At 42.7% G+C, this 19114-nt stretch overlaps 1 protein-coding gene across 1 annotated transcript in view; it reads right to left on the reverse strand.

The window, feature by feature from the left end:
- pcdh1a (protocadherin 1a) overlaps positions 1-19114 on the reverse strand; it is an 88397-nt gene that overhangs the window by 14175 nt on the left and 55108 nt on the right. The window contains exon 4 of the mRNA XM_034606943.1: positions 10369-10588. Coding sequence (XP_034462834.1) covers positions 10369-10588 — 220 coding nt within the window. The remainder of the gene's footprint in view (positions 1-10368; positions 10589-19114) is intronic.

Genomic DNA, 19114 nt, shown 5'->3' on the forward strand with positions numbered 1-19114 from the left:
ACTGTCCAACCAGAAACCTTCATGAGACTTCCCAACTTCCTGCTCCATTCCACATTATCACCATCGGGGTTCCGGCTCTGGTGGGAAGTCTCCTATGTATCTGAAACATCTAATTCATAGCATTGCTACTATGGTGTTCTACTTCCTGCTTGGGCCTCAGCACCAAAGTCTATTCCTCTTGCTCATGATAAATAAGATGTTAGTCTAATTTACTCATTCTTATCTAAAAGTCTAACCTGATTGATTTGGATTTATTTTTTAGTAACAGTGACTAATTGTATGTACATAGTAAAAAAAAAAAAGGTGTCTTTTAAACTGCATATGCTAAACAGAAGGAATTATTTTCCTCTCTTTATTTTCCTAGACTTCATTCCAATGCACCATTTTCATGCTCACTATCTCATTGATCTTATCGACATGTAGAACGGGTGTCTTCCATGATCTATTTGTTGTTCTTTCTCCCCTTGCGATCAAGACGTTAGCTCTTCGCTAATTCTGCCTTTGATCTTCACAGGCTGCGGTGTGAGGCCTAACGAACATTAGCTGCTAATTATCTTATACCTGCATAGACGTCCAAACAGAAACTTGAAATGATCAACACGGCTTCAGAGAGTTCCTCTACTCTGTATTGACAACATTCCCTGTGTCTTGTGGGCTACACAGCCTTGCCTACGGCCGTGTTTGTTCTAGCACAACTTATCATTTGATCATACATTGTATCTTTAAACAGAGCTGTGCAGTATGGATGCATTCCAGGCGAAATACATGCTCGTATATAACCACAAGTGATATGAAGAGATAACTGATGCAAAAGGTAATACACGGAGATTTAAATAATACAGTCACAGGAGGTGCATGATTTTACTGCCAAGTGTGGCCAAACACCAATGTAATCTCACAAAATCCGATCTTTAGAATCATGTAAGCAGTCCATGCAGCGGCTAAATCATGACCCTGCAGAGGCAGAGCTTTATTTGACCGTCGTCTGTAGATAGAGTTGCTGCATGACTGACAATTCTCTGGTAGAGTCAGCATACTAAAGCAGTCAGATGGAAAAAAGCTCTCTTCTCACAATGCTCCGAACAATACAGCTATGCATTTGGAGCAGGACAATTCAAATACACAACATGATGAATAATGAAAATTGCCATTTGTGTAGCAGGGAGGCAACCGTGGCAATCTGCCCATGCCGCTCTACCCATATATATCCTGTGCCAGGCAATAGCTGTTCTGAAAAGACTTTTGATTAAAGGAAGGGCAGAAAATATCACATGGAATCAAGAGTATGATTTAATGTACGGTATAATTATTAAGGGAAATTGCAAATTTTCCGTATTTAAATACCGACTTAAAGAGGAATGCAAAGCACAGAAGGCAGCAGGGGGTCATCATGTCGGCTTCTGAGGCCAGCGTGAGTCCGCCGTCCCCTGTTGTTCCTCACTGATGTATTGCTTTCAGCCGCTTGTATCTGATTGACTTTTAGAGGCTTTGGCTTGATGTAAAAAGAATCAACATTCTTGTTCTTTGAAGTTGTCGAAACCCACCGACAGGAATAATCATCCAGCACAATAACACCTCTGACCTGATATCTGTTAGGATGTGTGAGTGCGTGTGGGGGAGGGGGCACTTTGGCATATCTGGGAGGCCGCCTATTTTGGTTGATTGAATGAGGACCACACCTGCACTTAAGTGCCGTCTAGTGTATTAAAGGGGCATAAAATGGCAATATAAATGTTTTATCACTTTAAAATAACATCAATGGACGGGACATATACAGCATTATCAGATAATAAAATGAAAATTTAATGAACTGATGGCTAAATGAGGTCATGCACACAGCGGAGCAGTCTGGGCTTGTCGTCGACCCTGGATGTGCATGTTTGGCAAAAAACAGACCTTTCAGCGATTTTCTTTTTTAACAAATTGGGTATATTCACTGTGCTTTTGTGCCGTGTAAATGTGGCTGCTGATGAGCTACATCGGGGCAATCAAGTGCAAGGGAGCCATCGCAATAACAACAACAAAGTGGGGAAGCAGTAAGAGACGGAGAGAAAAAAATAAATACAGCAAATGCACATCAAGAGTAAACATTGCTGTCACTTTTTTTTTTTTTTATATGAAAGTGGCTGCTCGCGCCATCTGTTTTTTCAGGGCCTTCGGTGGCTGCATGTTTGGAACAGTATCTAGCCTGAAGATGAGGTACACATCAAAGTGGACACTTCATCAGGATGAGTGACAAGTGCTGGGGCCTTGCAACATGACCATCTGAGACAGAGTAACCCAAAGGTGAAGGGAAAAGATGAAAAAAAACATATGATTGCTTTAAGTAAAACGGTGACCAAGGATACGCACGATGATTGATGTCTGTTGTTACAGCCCTGTATCCTCAAAGTGACAAAGAAATCTCAAAAAACGAAAGTTACATTCTCACAATGGAGTCAAGCCCGCTCTCTAATTAGAGCACAAATGCAGAAACAAGCCACATCATCATGCAGTATTCTGTCAGAATTCCTCTCCTTTTGGCTTGAGAACAAGGGCTCTTTGGAGACGCCTCGCACCAGAAAGTAGGTTTAAAAGTGAGTGTGGGAAGCCAGGAATTTTTTAGAAGTTGGGAAATAATTATCAAGATGTGGTTTTAAAAAAAGAAAAAAAAAACCCTGTCATGTCCTTGTAAAAAAATGTGTTGATGTCTTTGTGTAAAAGTGAAGAAAAAAATCCTGTTCTGTCACCTAAAATGAGTAACACTTGGCCGTGAGGTTAAGCATGACAAATTCCAGTGATTTTCTCTTCGCTGAAGGCATGAAGGATATTGACTGCATGATATACCATGTTAACACAAAATTGCAAATTAAGAATTGATCCTCTCACCAGGAGGATATTTTCATTTCTAAACAAACGGGGAAAAATGCAAACACAGGCAAACAAACACAAACGTATCGCTGCACTCTATTTGGTGTAGGGAGGTAATTTCCACTTTAACAGGATGTATTCCTCACTGAGTTTGTAAAGTCCTTAAACGGCAGCGAATTCTAAGATATCCTCAACTGACTGTGAGAAAGCCTTAAAGCTAGAGCGGCTCCATTCCTCTGTGACTCACTGGAAATAAGGAAATGCATGTCAGACCCATACAGTACAATTCCAGTCCCTCAAGTGCCATCCATCATTGAAGGGCAGAACACTAGTTAGAGGGAGGTTCAGCGGCTCTCGGTCCCCATCACACTATGATGGAGAGATGACCCCCGGGGCCTTTCTCTGATGCCGGCTTCAGCTGCCCGACCAACTGAGGCTGAAGTGGATCTGGCCCCCAGCCAGCATCCCCTGCCCACTGCACATCGCTCTACCTGCTCTACGAATCACATCTGGGGTGAGACTGGGTAAGACCCACTGAGAGCGACAGAGCCCCACCGCCACTTTCTATTTCTGCCTCCATTAAAGTTTCAGCCCGGGATCTTGTGGACCTTTACGAGTGGACACTGTTAAAAGGAGTGTCTTTTATGGCTGCGAGTGACACCGGGCTAATTAAGAAATCTTTCTTCTCCTCCGTCTTTATAAACTTGTACTTTCAAGCCGGAGTTTCTCACATTACCACCTCCAAACCTGCTGCTTCAGCATGCTGTTGCCCAGACTCGCTGGCGTGGCAAGAGAAGGCAGTGTACTATCCAATTTTTTGCCTAAGTACAGAGAGCCATCCACTTTTGTTAGAGTAATACATGAGCACATCTAAAGCTTAGGGATACTGGCTTAGGCACACTGGCTCGCTGATTCATTTTACAAGCTTAGTGCTAAAACTGGAGATTGTGGCGGCAATGGCGTTAAAAGCACTATTTATGGAACCTAATGTGCGCTTATATGTGTGTGCTTTACTTTCTGGGCAAAATTCAGAACACTCATATGGGTTTTTTCGTACATGCAAATTGAGCGGATGGGATTTTGTAGACCTCAATTAGAGTGGAGAGCACAAGGGAATCTGTCCTGAGGAAATGTTAAAGAAATGTTTCACTAAATCTCTTATGATTTTTGCTTTTCTCTTTTGCTAAAATTCTTTGGACATTAAAATATCTCTTTTAATATTAAACATTGGAACTTTTTTTTCTATAATATAAAATACCCAAATGTAAACCATATATTAACACGGCAGGTACCCAAGCTCAATAGCATAGCAGGTCCTGATCAAATCCTGCTATTATCAGTGAAGATTTCTACTCAGATGGTCACAATGATGAAAGTACAGAGAAATCACCTTTATGTGTAAAAGGCCGTGATATTGAATTGAATGTAAGAAGTGGATTCATGGAGATAATGGGATTTCTGCTCTGGCTCCATCCAGATTTCACATGAGGCCGCGCAATAAGAGACAATAAGCAAACTCCTTTCTTTGCTGTGGTTAATGGTCTGAGCTGTGATACCATGTCCTTTCTTTCATTTAGCCCTGTTCAAATGTCCGGCCCAGCTGAGATCCTTTGACAAAAGCCGTAATGTGTGCACCCAAAGTTTTGGGATGTCGGGTCGTATTGTTAGTGATCACACAAGCGAAAGCACATTTTCAGATTCACATTGGGTGATGGGAAATCCATGCACGTTAAAAACTGTGACAAGTTGACACATCATCAGTTCCATTTTGGGATTCAGCTGCATTGTCCTACAAAGCCACCGCTGCTATAGTAAACCATTGTTCATGGTGTGAAAGCCTTATTCAGGTTAGAGAGTTTAATTCTGCTCCAGTAAGGCTCGTCCATTGACCTATTTGCTTCAAAATAAAATTACAAACAATCTCGGTGATGGGGAGGCAAACAACGGCAGCTGATGTTAGCGGAGCATAATGCGTGTGCTACAATAAGCTCGGGATATAGGCGGATTACTCATGACAACTCGCCTCGGGGGACCACTTGTTGGGACTCTTTCCCACAGAGGCGTCCACAAAACTGCCAGTCCCTTGACCTTTGCCTTTTACGGGTGGCGGCGGTTCCAGCAGTATCTGGCATATAGGCCGGTCTGCTGGTACAGGACTGGCATGGTCGGCTCCACTCAAAAGTACAAACAGACAGGGACTCTGACAGGCCACATTGACATCTGCTTGAGGAAACCCACACTCTTGCATCAGCACACTGTATTGGTGCCCGGGCAGGGGCCCAAGCCGCCACTCATGGGACAAACAAGCCCCATTAGGCTGATGCTACGACTCTCAGTTTCTGCAACCGCTTTTCCTCACATCTTTTTCTTTGTTTGAAATATTTCTCTCACTGGAACCTCATTATATTATAGCAGTGATGGCTAAAAATGGTGGTGCCAGGTTGGATAGCGATATGGCACACGCTGAAAGCAGAGGAGAACCCTTGACTTCAGCTCCAAAGAATAAATACACAACACTACATCATCAAGAAGATCGAAGGCCGGACATGCAAGCATTACTCAAGAACTTCATTATAATTTAAATGCACATTTATTCAATTTTATCGCAGCCTTCTCTGCAGCCCATATGGCGGCGAGTCCGTGCAGAGGGAGACGCAGGGAGACCTCACACTGGGCAACCGGCCACATCAAAATTCCTCCATCTGTGGCCAGTTGAGTGTGTGTGTGTGTGTGGGAATGTGTGTGTGTCTGTGTTTGCACGCTGGTACCTGTCTTCAATCCACCTGTGTCCTATCAGAGCTGGCCCTCATATCACAGCCAAGATGCCTAACCACTGATCCCCAGAAGAGTGATTATTATGTGGGTTGGACTGGACATGACAGGATTGCCGGTCAAACTTGTGTCCGAAGAAAAGAGGGGGAGGCCTATGATAGGTCCCGGATGAATCATACCCAGGGTTCTGGGGCAGCTGGAGGTTAGACCGTTTCTGAGTGCCGGGGCTCAAAATACACACAGCGGCTTGGGCTAATATTGATTAAAAAGTATGTGAAATATATGTTTTTATCAGTTGTTGTGAAATATTGATTGATAGCATCGATTGAATAACAATAGTTTCTTTAACTTAAGCTTCTCCTAAGTTTCATACTTATGTTTCACCTCTCGGGCGACATCCCTTCTTCCCTACCCTCTGATTGGTAGAAATATACCTGCAGCCTGATGAAGCCCTGCAAACACTGCAGAAAGAAAAAAGTCACACTTTTAAATATCAGTCTATTGGCCGTCGTGTGACTGTAAAACAGCAAATATTTTGGGGCTTCTGGTGCAGACAGCAAATATCCAGAGTCGTTTTGTTTATCACACTCGTCAAACGTTTCTCCACACAAAACAAAAACAGCTGTACTTGCTATGGGTGTTTTTGGTCCCGACAACATTTTGGCTGATCTTCGTCAACAGCTATCTGCATATGAATGCAGATCAATTCAAAAGCCGATAACTGATGCATTTCAGTCAATGTGTTGTGCCTCTTTTTCTCTCCACACAAAGTGTTTGCTGGCAACCAAAGCCTGCTCAAACGTGATTGGTCAAAATAGAAATGGGAACCTGAAGGCTTCCGGCTCCAAATTCCTGTCCCTCACGTGCAGATTCCTCATATCCATATGCAGAATCTGTTTATAGAGATTACAGGTAAGGTATTAAAGGTGAGTGCACTGTAGTAAAGGACAGGTTAGTACCACAATTAACATTGTTTTATTTTATTAAACGGCAATTAATCGGGACAGCCCAATAACCGGTGCCACAATAAGTTATTTGCTGGATGAATATAAATATATAAATGCAGGATACAGCTTCTATAAAAAGTGTTTTGTTAATTTAATAGCCATGAATGTGACTAGTGACAAACACTCTAAATTACTTTGACACGGCCACTATTTGCAATCTGATCAGCAAAGTCTGAGACACAGAGGATGGACAGATTGGACAAACCAGCCTCCTTCTGATTCCACTGTGGACGACTAATCATGCATCTTGACGGCGAGCAGACATACAAGATAAGCAGTTTTCATGCTGTCTACAGCAATCAATTTAAAGAGAATTACAGAGCTCAGTGATTATGATGAGAGTCTATTAAAGTAAAATAGCACTGTAATCAAAATGATTTAGCGATTCGGGGTGCGGTGCAACACCAACCAATGGGAAGACATACATGCACGCATGAACGCACGCATAAGCACGAGCATAAATGCACGCACTCACGCACGCACGCACACACACACACACACACACAGAGTCATGTCCATGTTTTCAAAGGACATTATTGACTTAAGTTCATTTCTTAGAGATTAATCTAACATTAACCATAACTACTACTTGCTTAACCACAATTAACCTAAACCTCTTTTCATTAAGGACACCCACACAAGTCCCAATAACGTGAGTGTACGAACAGATTTAGGTCCCCACAACATTAGTAATACGCAGACCACACACACAATCACGGAAGCACATAATGTAAGCACACACACACACGCGCACACACACAAACGCACATAAACACATGCACGTGCCCCTGATGAATAAACATTACCGATGAGATGAACCAACAGTTGAGCAATGCAACACGCGTGAACATGAGAGTGGAAAATACACATGGGGATACTGAAATGGAGTGCACTCTAACACAGCCCGAAGATAAGAATTAAAATAAAAAAAAGCAGAGGGTGGGGAAAGCAGCCACTCAGGCGTACGGGAAAAAAGGAAGTCCAGAAATTAATTGCTGCAGATCAGGCAGCATACATGCCATATATTAGAAATTTCATTACGGTGGTTTGAAACTTCTCTTGATTCCAAAGCCAACCACCATAAGGGAACAACGTTGATGTCTACTTCAGTGGACCGGAAAGTTTGATAGAGGCAACACACACTTCTTTCAGCAAAAAGTATATTAAGGAATATATACTGTATATAAATCAATAAATCCCTCTATTATCTATACTGTTTATACTTTAAGAGTCAGAATCTGTCTTTGGACTGTGGGGGGAACTGGAACCAAGAACATTTCATATATACTAGTTTACAACTTTAAAATTGGAATATCTTGAATAAAGACATTGCATATAATGGGATGCCCTTCCAGTGGGAGTTCCGGACTCATGCCCAGCAGTTGACCTTCTTTGCAGACAATGAAGGTCTGACTGATGCCATATTTTCCCCAAACGACGAAAGTAAAAATGGATCACAATCTATACATCACGCCCTGCTGTAGGCCATTGACACTCACTCAACATGTAGATTCAGCGCTGTCAACCCACAACAAAACACACGTCCACGTCAATATTTCTGGGGCCAAGTGATGCAAAGACTGACAGTCTGAGGTTCATATATTGAGTTTTATCCAACTTAAACGGAATGACACATCGTGCTCACCTCCCCATTTTTCCGCCTGTCACTCATCTGCAACTGCAATGAATAAAGCAACGCACCAGTACATCCTGTCACCCTGTCACTCAAACCCTTAAAAAAAAAAAAAAGACGTCACGTCACTATTCAGGTGGAGCCGGGGGAGGGATTCCTCTGTTGGGTTTGATTTTTCTGCCTAATCCTTCATTTTATGCAGGCTCTCTGTTATCTCCCTGATGTCGGCATCACATTTTAATTAGGTTTACCTTCAGTTAGTGGTTCATCTTATGCATCTCCCTGCCCTACGTGCTCATCCTATGGGCTTTGCCTCCTTGTCGGAGTCTCTTAGTCCCCGCTCGCTCTCGCAATCTAACATCTCCCCCCCCCCCCCCCCCCCCCCCAATCTTGTGCCATCTTTTCATCCTCTAACTGCTCCATCTTCACTCACAATCTTGCTCTCGTGCTGCTGACAACAAAGATCACCTCGTCTGACAGAAACCTGTGTTCGGCAGATAGCAAGAAAACACAATAAACACTTACAACAATAGAAACGTGGTGGGGGGGAAAGAAGAAAATGCATATCTGACACACGTTGTAGGGGAAGAAATGCGGTCGACAGCTGGCTTCTGGGGCTATAAACATGAAACTATTCATTAAATGGGATGTTAAGAAATCTCTGACCTCTGCAGAGCCGGAGGGAACATTGACAGGACCTACACACCCACCGTCCCCGCCTGCATTTGAAATATGGTGTTGCTAATTGACATCCGCGAATAAACAGTAAACATTTGCAATAGAGATGAATAAGGCAGCTAATGAGACCCAGCACACTTGTCGAGGGAAGAGGCAATGCATCACAATGCAAGACACTACTAATAATAGAACTTTGTCGTCTGCTGTTTTGGCGTGACAGTGACACATTTTAGCCTTTGATACCGCAACACTTTGCTACTGGGAGTGCTTGAGACTGAAATAGGATTTTGTTTCCCCTTCTCTCGTCACTTTAAAAAAAAAAAAAAAAGCCAAGAAAATCTTTCCGCACTTGGAACGTACGGTCCCATTGACAAAAGATAAATCTGTGTCTTTTTCACTCGGACAGTGACAAAGTAACTGTCAGTGTTGATCAACAGCTCTATCAAGTCCATGCTGATACATGCCCCGTTTTGTACAGGGGCAGTGAGCGCCTTGTTACGCACCTCTAAAATCCATACCCTATGCTCGGGGAAAAAGCAAGAGTATGCGTTAATAGAGCAAACTAACACACTAGACAAATATAGGAAGAAAGATGAGACAGTCAAGGTGAGCAGCGAAACATCACCATGTAAAAGTGTCTAATCCACAGAGCGGGGCAATGCAAAAAAATACTATAATAACTGGAAATGCACCATGTGAATCACTTATCATAGTGTGTTACAAGGCAGGTAATGAATTATGTTTGGCAGCTTAAGGCGGCAGGAATGGCTTGCAGTTGCCTGGCAGCTACGGCGTTGGCTATGAATTTTTCCTCTTTTTTTTTCTTCTTTCTCACCCTAATATGGACCTGTGCTGAGACCATCAGTGGTTCCCCCTGTGGATTGATGGCTCCTGCACACCTAAGCTGCAGAACAACTCGGGTCCAACTGGAGGCGAGGCGATGCTTTGAGTAAACACAGCGTTGTCTGCACAGATGTCATGGTTCAGATTTATTTAGAGGGCAAACGCTCCATTAGTTGGGCTTTTTAATTAGCACACTTGTGAGGGAGGGTCATTAAGGATGTCTGACAGAGGACCTGCTGATGAGGAGGATGAAGGCACTGCTAATTCCTGCTAGCCCTTGATACCACACACACACACACACACACACACACACATGCACCTACACACATGCCCACACAAAGCACCTAGCCAAGCACAGGTCTGCTTAAAAACCAATAGCATCTCGCACAGTCATCAACAAACACAGAGAGACAACGTCACAGGCTTCCACTCCAAAATACAGAGCACAAACAAACCTCACAGAGGCATCGCACAACAACAGCACCGCCGCGGACACACAACACGACGACAGCCAATTAAAAGCCATTGACGCTTAAATACATATTCATGGAGAACACGGCAGAAAGGCAGGAATTGTCGTCGTACCGTTTTCCGGGTGTTCGGTCTCTCCGATGCTGCCATCTGGAGTGGTTCTCTCGTAGTGGTCCTCGGGCAGGGTCAGGGGTCCGATGCGGGGACCAGACGACGACTTGCTGCTGGGAGTCTCGGATTCCTCCAAGCCGCTGTCATAGTAGCTGTGCTGGGAGGCGTCCTGCAGGTCCTGCACGGGGTTGGCGGTGGAGAAGGTCACTCGCCGATGGGGATGCTGAACAGAAAGAACGAGATGTGGCAACATATTAATGTCTTTAGAACGAGGGAAGTGTTTTTTTTTTCAACTACACTTTCTGTCTTTATTCGTTTTATTGATTGATGGTTTCACCGTGGGTTGTGTGGCAACAGGTACACCTCAGAAGTCCACAATTTAAAGCTACCGTCTGAACATGCGCTGGCCTCCAGAAGTTCACTCTTTAAAGTTAGAAAACACTATTAAATATTCAACACTCTTAAATATTAAATAGCCCTTTTGCACTATCATTATTCTGAAGATTATATAAGGTGGAACTATATGAACAGAGCGAGGTTGTGGACTCCAATAATAGGAGTGCGCAAATTATCCGCAGCAGAAATTGAATAAATTGAGACAAAACACACGCACACAATTAAAAGTTAATATACCACAATGTAAATATCTCAAAATGGGGCATGTGTTTGAATATTCTGTATGATTCTGTCCTGCATGTGTAAAGAATGGTTCCAATTTGTATTTTATTATTTGTATGCATTGTGCAAAAAATAAACACTGTGCACTGCGTGTTTACAGATTAATTTCTTTACTAAAATGGATATTTTTGTAAGGACATTAATCTGAATCCTGGCACGTTGATACATTATCAAAGATACTAAATTAGCAGGTGTTGATCCACGGCACAGAATGCAAAGACGTGTATTTATGTTATTCATTTTCTATCTTATCATGAGCTCCAGATGGAAGTGGCGTAGATAATGTATTGGAATAACACCACTATTTTCAGTAATTTCCTCAATAACATTTGTTTGGATAGAGGCAGAGTCTGTATATAGATGTATAAACAGATTTCTATCTCCCGAGGCGATGCATAAATGCATGTGTGCAGACGTGTAAGTAAACACTATAGGTACATATCGAAGGGAGTCTTACAGTGTTGTTAAAAACCACTTTTCCTGCTGTTATTACCATGATTATACAGACAAAAGTTTCATTTCCTAAATCCGCCACTGCCAAATGAATTCTGATGACAATGATTGGTACACTAATCAGTTGCCCCACTGAGCTACTTCCTATCTCCATATTTTAATATTTCCCCTTTTCCACAGCTTTTGATGTTTAACCGAGCAGAAAGCCAGACAATGTTTATGCAATTTAACTATGAACGAATCCCAAGGAGATCTAAATAAGGGTAACTGAAAGAAGAGAGGAGGAAGGCCAAAAAAACAGAGCGCTGGAATCATGGTTTGTGACAGTCACTGTTTTGCAAACATTAGAATATATCATTGGATCTGCTTTCGCTGTTGCACACTGATGAGATCTGATGAAAGAATGAAAGGGCAAATGAATGAATAGAAGCACTGATGAAATCCAGAATCTGATAGCTTGAAGACCAAGAAACAGAGCGGCATTATAATAAATCATTCAAGATCGCACCCTTTATCAAATTGAACGGCTTGTAAATACAGTTAGGAGACCATTAAATTTCCTCTTCCGAAGATCAGTTTACTAATGGCTACTTACCACCGATCCACAACAGAAAGAAGACTCCTCGCGGTGCACATGCGATTGCACTCTCCCCCCCCCCCCCACCCCCTCGCCCCGCCACCCCCGCACGTGAGCAACCTCTTGTAAAAGTCAGGAAAGCACTGATACAGCAGAATGGGGGGCCTGCCTCTGCTGCACGAGCCCACCCAGATCAATACCGCGGGTCCGTGCTTTCTACCGTTCAACCACTTTTTCTGGCAAACAAATCCATGCTAGAAATCATTGGAACCATCAGCCTTTTAGTACAGACACACCAGATATTGAGAAATGCTTTTAGAGCTCAGGTCAGAGCTCTATGGGTAAGAGCTATCAACACCGTGGTCTCAATACCATTAATAGGCTTCAAAATGGCTCCAGAAACCCATTCATCTCTCCATCAGCTAAGTCGTGTTTCTTTTTTCCTTTTTCTTCCTCACAGGAAAGATGCATTTCTGGGACTTTCATCTAAATAATGAAATCTTAAGATCTGGGCTGCTTCATGTGTTTTTTTCTCCCCGCTGTGATTCTACATTAGTCATAATAAAAAACTGTCTTGGGTTTCTTAGAAACTTTAAGATTTAGAGGAACTTGTATCCAAAGTTCGACGAGCGCATCCCACTCCTGTTGGACACGGCAATTGCTGCAGGTTGCTCGAATAACAGCTCACATCTGAAACATGTATCATGTTAATACTACACAACAGCGTCAGCAATGCTTTAAAAAGATTATCCATGTTCTACACTGGTAGCTCAGGCTAATGGCGGCTGTTTTCTGCCGGAAGCGGGTCATGTGATAGGAACCTGACAAATCGGCGAAGGCCATGTTTTCAAATATCTCTGATTTGTATGCTTGTAGGAGCCAAATGCTGCGTTTAGCCTGATAACTTCTGGGTGAGGGGGGAGGGGTGTGGTTTCTGTTTTCTTTTTCACCCGTTCAGTTGGTGTGCCAGTTGACGGTCACATTTTAGTTTAAGTTTAAGTATTTTAAGTCTAAATATGAGTATTAATAAAAGCAATGGAAAGCATCTTGGACTTACAAATCCTTGTTTGCATCACAGGAAGGAGCCTGCTTAGCTGCATCGTTTTCTTTTTCATGGGAAATACTTGCTACCTTTTAGTGAATGGAAATAAAGCAGCGCTCACAACATGGAACAGATGGAATTCTCATTTGGTTTAATTTGAATCTTGGAATATTTGAACTGTTTCCACTCTTCATATTGGATTGGATTTAAAGACGTTGACTTGGAAAAGAGAAACCCCATCCCTTCTAACGTTACCCATAAGTCAAAGAAAGAAAACCAATATCTGCTGCCGGAAATGAACAATTACAAACACGGGCTGCATATTAACTTTAGCTGCTACAATGGTTTCCACTAAAATGAGAAAAAGGAAGGAGATTTTTACGTTTTTTTAGTATGAAATATGCTCTTTGACTGGTGCATCTAGACTCAGTTACAGTGGGAATGTGTTTATCAGCTCCGTGCTAAGCTGAAAATACTAAATAATAACTAAGCATTTATCTTTCATTCAAGGATTCACATCACACTAATTGATCTATTTCAAACTGCAGTACAAAGTTAGACCAAGTGTGACAGTCTAAGATAAACTCTGAGCAACTCCTCCATCAAGAGGAAATAAAACAGACTATGAGTTGTCGCTCAGTCGCTTCCGTGTTGTTTCAATAAAGTTGCTGTTGACTCATGCGGCTGGATACTTCAATGGTGCATTATTAAATACATGATCGCAGGCTTCTGAGACTCCACCACTATTTCAATGTGAGGGGGGGGGGATTTAGTTGTTTAAATATGGATTCTTGCTTAAACTTCTCCTCAAGGCATCACTCCAGAGAGTCAGCATGTTTCCTGGGTATGATAACTAGCTGGGGCTGCAGAGATGGGAAATAGATTCTCCTTTTAGTCGGAGCACAAATCCTTTGCCAGGCCTTGGGGGGGCTGCAGAGATGCGGCAAGACGGACGGTTGGGAAAGGGGAAGCTGAGCGAGGAGTGGGGAGTTGGTCAGGCAGACACGGACGACGCTTTGGCTGCAGGGGACAAGCAGAAGGATTAGATTCTGGGAGACTGGAGGCGGGGAGAGCGGGATTGTTTGGGCATTGTGGGTAGGAGTAAGAAGCTACGGGGCGAGGAACGAAGGAGGGGGACAATTATGGTGACATCTGAATTCACAACCCCATTTAGATCGGGCAAAAGTGGCCTAATTTATACGTCTAATATTGCAACGCTAAAGCAGATACAGCCGGATTCTGTCTTCACAATGGGACCAAGACACATTTTAACAGAGAGAGAAAAATTGCAATCATCCACTGCCCACCTAAAGTTCCCGCAGCACTTTGGAATCCGGATTTTCTCTCGGACTCCCGGAGAAATAAAACTCCAGCTGCACATGCTGAGAGCTGAATATTTCAATCGATTGTAGCCACAAAAAAAAAGCCAGAAAGAGCAGCTACCAATTTTAAATGGTGGTCTTTTTTTTTTTTTGTTGCAATTAATAACTCTATCTACTGTATGAAGAGCATCTCATGGTCAAGTGTAATATGAAAAGTAATCAAGTTGACTGTAATACGAATTGGGTCAATTGTGTCCCCTTTTATACAACAGCAAACCATCTATCCTCCACTGCATTAAGTTATTAAAAATAGCCGCGTCCCCTTAGAGCTCGGATTGTGCTGCTTTTACTCCCTTGAACATAATGCACTTGAAAAAAATAGCACACGTACTGTACACCTACACTGAACGTGAGTTCTCTGCCTTTATTCCCCCCCGTCTGCGAACTCGCAATTGTGATACTTCAAAAACCTTGGGTCAGTATCTGAACTAGTCAACATTGTAATTACATGAGCCGTCTGCACAAAAGCAAGTTCATCTCATTTCCTGTATTTGTACTTTACAATATACGGATGAAGTGGATATTATTTTTTTCATGGATAAAAGAAAAGAAATCAAAGGGTTGGTTGTGATAGATATTTCCTTCTACGTGTGGACACAGCCACTTGCATACATACCCTTAAATTCCGCCCGATTAGTGCTGTCGCCTCTTCTGCATTTTTAGGTGACAAAACATGAAATTAAAAAGCCGTCACGGAAAACAAATATTCTTTAGGCACTCTTAGGCACAGCGAGGAGGAAAGGAAAAATAACGGCGCGTTAAAAGCCTTTTGATGTGCTCGCATTTGAGGCCGTTATGTAAGATGAGGGGAGTCTTTGTTAATTAACGGCGCCATTGATGTAATATAAAAATAAAAGACATTTGACTTCATAAGAACTGGACCTTCTCACCCTCTCATCCTTCAATTGATTTCTACAAGTCAACATAAAATATAGGCGCACGCATACAGTGCACATGCAGGGGGGGGGGGGGGGTGAAGTATAAAACGCACTGCAGTTACTAGTTCCTCCTTGAGAGGTGCCACATCAGATATCGAAACAACAGAGAAGCTAAGGCTAACAACTGGTTATGGTTAAAGTGATAAGGAGATAATCAGAAGTGACGATCTGAGTGAATTAAGTTTAAGGCATGAGGGGGAAAAAAGAGAGAGAGACGCCTGCTGGTGTGAACTTAAGAGTGCATTTTAGGTTATGTAGATACTGAAGGCCCCTATCAGATTTTTGGCCTATACTGAGACATCAGAGTGAATATTTCATTTATCAAATCAGATTAAAAAGGGGAAGAAGAAAAAAAAAAACATTCATGGGTGGGTTTTATATCAGATTTAAAAAAGAAATTGGCTTCCGCACTGCCCTTTACATCAATTGGAAGCTGACATATTTGGTTAAAGTCATGTCCAGAGAGCTGTTGGCCCCGTTAGCTGGCTGCTGCTGCTGCTGCTGCTGCAGAAAAACATGTTTCAACCACCTCTGTCACTAATGTTGTCTGCTGTGATGGAGGACTTCTGCACCCAGACTAGATATTGCTATGGTGTGAGGAGTACGAGGATACATCTCCATTATTCACCCAGGCCCGCGACTCGCCGCTTTGTGTCTGTATTGGAAAATATGGGAATTTGTCGTTTCCACAGCAACTGACACAGATGGGTTATTGTTAACGGTTATATCTAATCACTTTCGGATAACGGTGTGGACAGTCTGTCCTTAAGATTGGATTTGAAATCAGAAAATAATGCATTTGCCTGAAGCTTGAATGAAGGAATAAAGAGGGGTTCCCGGGGCGGAGAGCTGTGCAGAAGCAACAAGGGGAGAGCATTTCGGTGACCGTGGAGCATCTCTGTTGCCTCTGCTGATTTGCACCGCTGACTCCTGATGGGACGGCGAACCCCGCGCTACGCCTCCCGCAGCAACCAGACTTCCCCCCGGTCCATTGTGAAAGCCCCGGGGCTACCTGACACCACTCTGCCGTCAGGTGCCCTGTCATCAAGCCAAGCCTCACTGATTGCCAGTGCACACGGCTGCTGGTACTTATGCAGATGGGAAAGCTTTTCCATCTCCTCTGCCACTTTCTGAGCCCACTTCTAGCAGAGTCGCAGGCGAGTAAGATTTGGTATTTGAATTTCTGCCTCCTGCTTCAAGCATATTTTTTAAAATATACCTCAGAAGATAATTATATTACTTCTACCGCTACTACTGCTACTACTACTACTACTACTAATAATAATAATAATAATATAGCACATTCTACAAATCTAACTCAGAGGATGATTCTATTATTATTAGTATACTTCTACTACTCATAACATTCCAATAATAGTAATACTACTGTCAGTTAGTACAGGCTACTACTACTGCTTATAATAATAATAATAATACAAATAATAATAAAAGTGGTTATTCTACTCTCCCCTCTATTTGATATGAATTTTAAAGAACACTACATTATTTATCACCTCTCAACTTCAAACTAAAATGAGTGGTTCCATATTTCTGCCAATCTGTTTGCGTCTCCGGTTATGCTACCCTGACAGCTTGCTAAAATATATCTGGGTCAAAGTCAAACTGCATCGTTTTTTATGAATTAATCACTAAATAATCCCTTTTAATCAATCCACTTACCCATTTTCTTCTGATGACAAATGCAGACATGTGGTAGATCAGTGCAGAGCGGTAAAAAATAGATGATGTGCTACTTCTAAAACTAATCTAAAACTAATCTCCACTCTATTTCATTGTTATGTTAAAATGTAATTTTTCCCAAAGCTGAAATAATCAGCAAGTACCCTCGCGCTGCATCTAAGTTATATTTCATTTTGTTTTCCAGTGGGTAACAAACAATTTGTCACAGTTAGTTTGTAGCCAAATGGTTTTACTTAAATCTTTTATTACACAGAGGTATTGTTTAAGCTGAGTCACTGTGGCCGGGCGAAACATGCTGAATATTCAGAAAAATTCTGTCGGGTTAGCAAAGCACGACGGCTGGGTGTCACAACTTTGAAGAAGACACATGAATGGGGGATGAAATAGGATGAGCTGGGGGTGCAGGCAGGGTGGCCTATCTTCTCTTCTAATGACTATAAAGTGGTGAAATGTGAGGCTGCAGAAAGGGGAAGGATAAAGTGTGTATGTTTGACACAGACGAGTGGAGACAAAGGAATCTCGAAGGAATCAAACCCCGAGCTGCTTTTTATTTAGTTTACGAGGGAGTGTTTTGAACCGGATGGGAAGCCAAACTACTCTGTGGGAGTGCCCCCAACTTTTAAAGCAGCGGGAAATCCTATGTGGCCCTGTTTATCAATCTTTGAGCCGAGGTATATCGTATGTGTACTGGAGCTGGAAGCCAGACTTTTTCCTATTGAATCACAGTTATGTGTCTCTCCGATATTATGAAATGGGTTTTCTGCCCATGTTAAAGGAAACGGCTGATGTCTCAGTGCCCCTGTGATATGAAAAATTCAATTTAAAAGGATGAGAGAAAGAATGGTGCACGGCCTATTTTCATTCCCCCACACTGAGAGATATGAGAATGATGTTCTATTGTGTGGAGGAAATGATGCCAATCGTACTGCGGAGAAATTCCTTCATAATTCAATTCAATTTCTTCTAAATCCCAGTGGCAAGCTCCTCTGCCAAAGAGCGGCGGAGTGACGGAGACGAGGAGGGAGGGCTCGAGACCAAGATGGAAGAAGAGCGAGTAAAGATTGAGACTGAAACACTGGGGGGAAAATAGAGAGAGTCGGCTAGACATGCTGAAAGGTAAGAGGAGGAGACGGTGATACAAAGTGGAGGGGAAGCAGATGGAAGAAAAATGTTTTAGTAATGATTATTTTGATCACGGTGGCATTTTAAGTACGGCCAACTAATTTTCTCTAATTACCTCACCGCAGTGTCTGACAGAAGCAGGACAAAAAATCTTTTTCTCATTGAAATCCAACAGGACAAAGTGCCGATTTTAGTCGATCGGTCCTCAACCTGCTAGATGGTAGATGGCAGATCTATAGTATATGCATCTTCTGTTATTCAAATTGCAGCATTAGTTACAAAATGAGCATCTTTGACAGCCCCGAGAATTCCCCCAGTGTGGGACCTAGAATTTCCATTTAGTTACAGCGCTTGCAAGTACATCCTGTCTCTGGCATTTTGGGGCGTGTATGCAGGAATCAATGAACTGCTGCCTCTGAAGGCACAGAAAAAATGAGCTGCACCAACAAATATGACAATGAAGAAGTGCACCTCTCAGTGTATGCAGCAAGCATAAAACCATACAGACTAAGGCAGTCGCAAAGGAAATGCATATGGAACTGATTTTTATTTTCCATTCCTCTATTATGTCCTCCATTCTTATCCCATCCCCTGCTCTCTCGCTCTCTCGGTGTCTCTCTCTACACGCACACACACACACACCCACACCCACACACACAGTTGTTTTTGTAGGTGCAATAGCTCCAAGGCAAGCAGCGTGGAATTGGAGTCTTCAAAGAGTCTTGGATTATCAAAGAGACACAGCTACCAGAAAACTAGGGGACACGCTGGAGAGGGGGAGGGAAGAACATAAGCGAGAGGCGGGGAGGGGGAGAGAGTGCAGAGGAGTCAGCATGGGTTTGGGTGGAGGATGAAG

Source organism: Hippoglossus hippoglossus, chromosome 14 (assembly GCF_009819705.1).
Source record: "Hippoglossus hippoglossus isolate fHipHip1 chromosome 14, fHipHip1.pri, whole genome shotgun sequence".
In the NCBI taxonomy this organism is placed as follows: domain Eukaryota; kingdom Metazoa; phylum Chordata; class Actinopteri; order Pleuronectiformes; family Pleuronectidae; genus Hippoglossus; species Hippoglossus hippoglossus.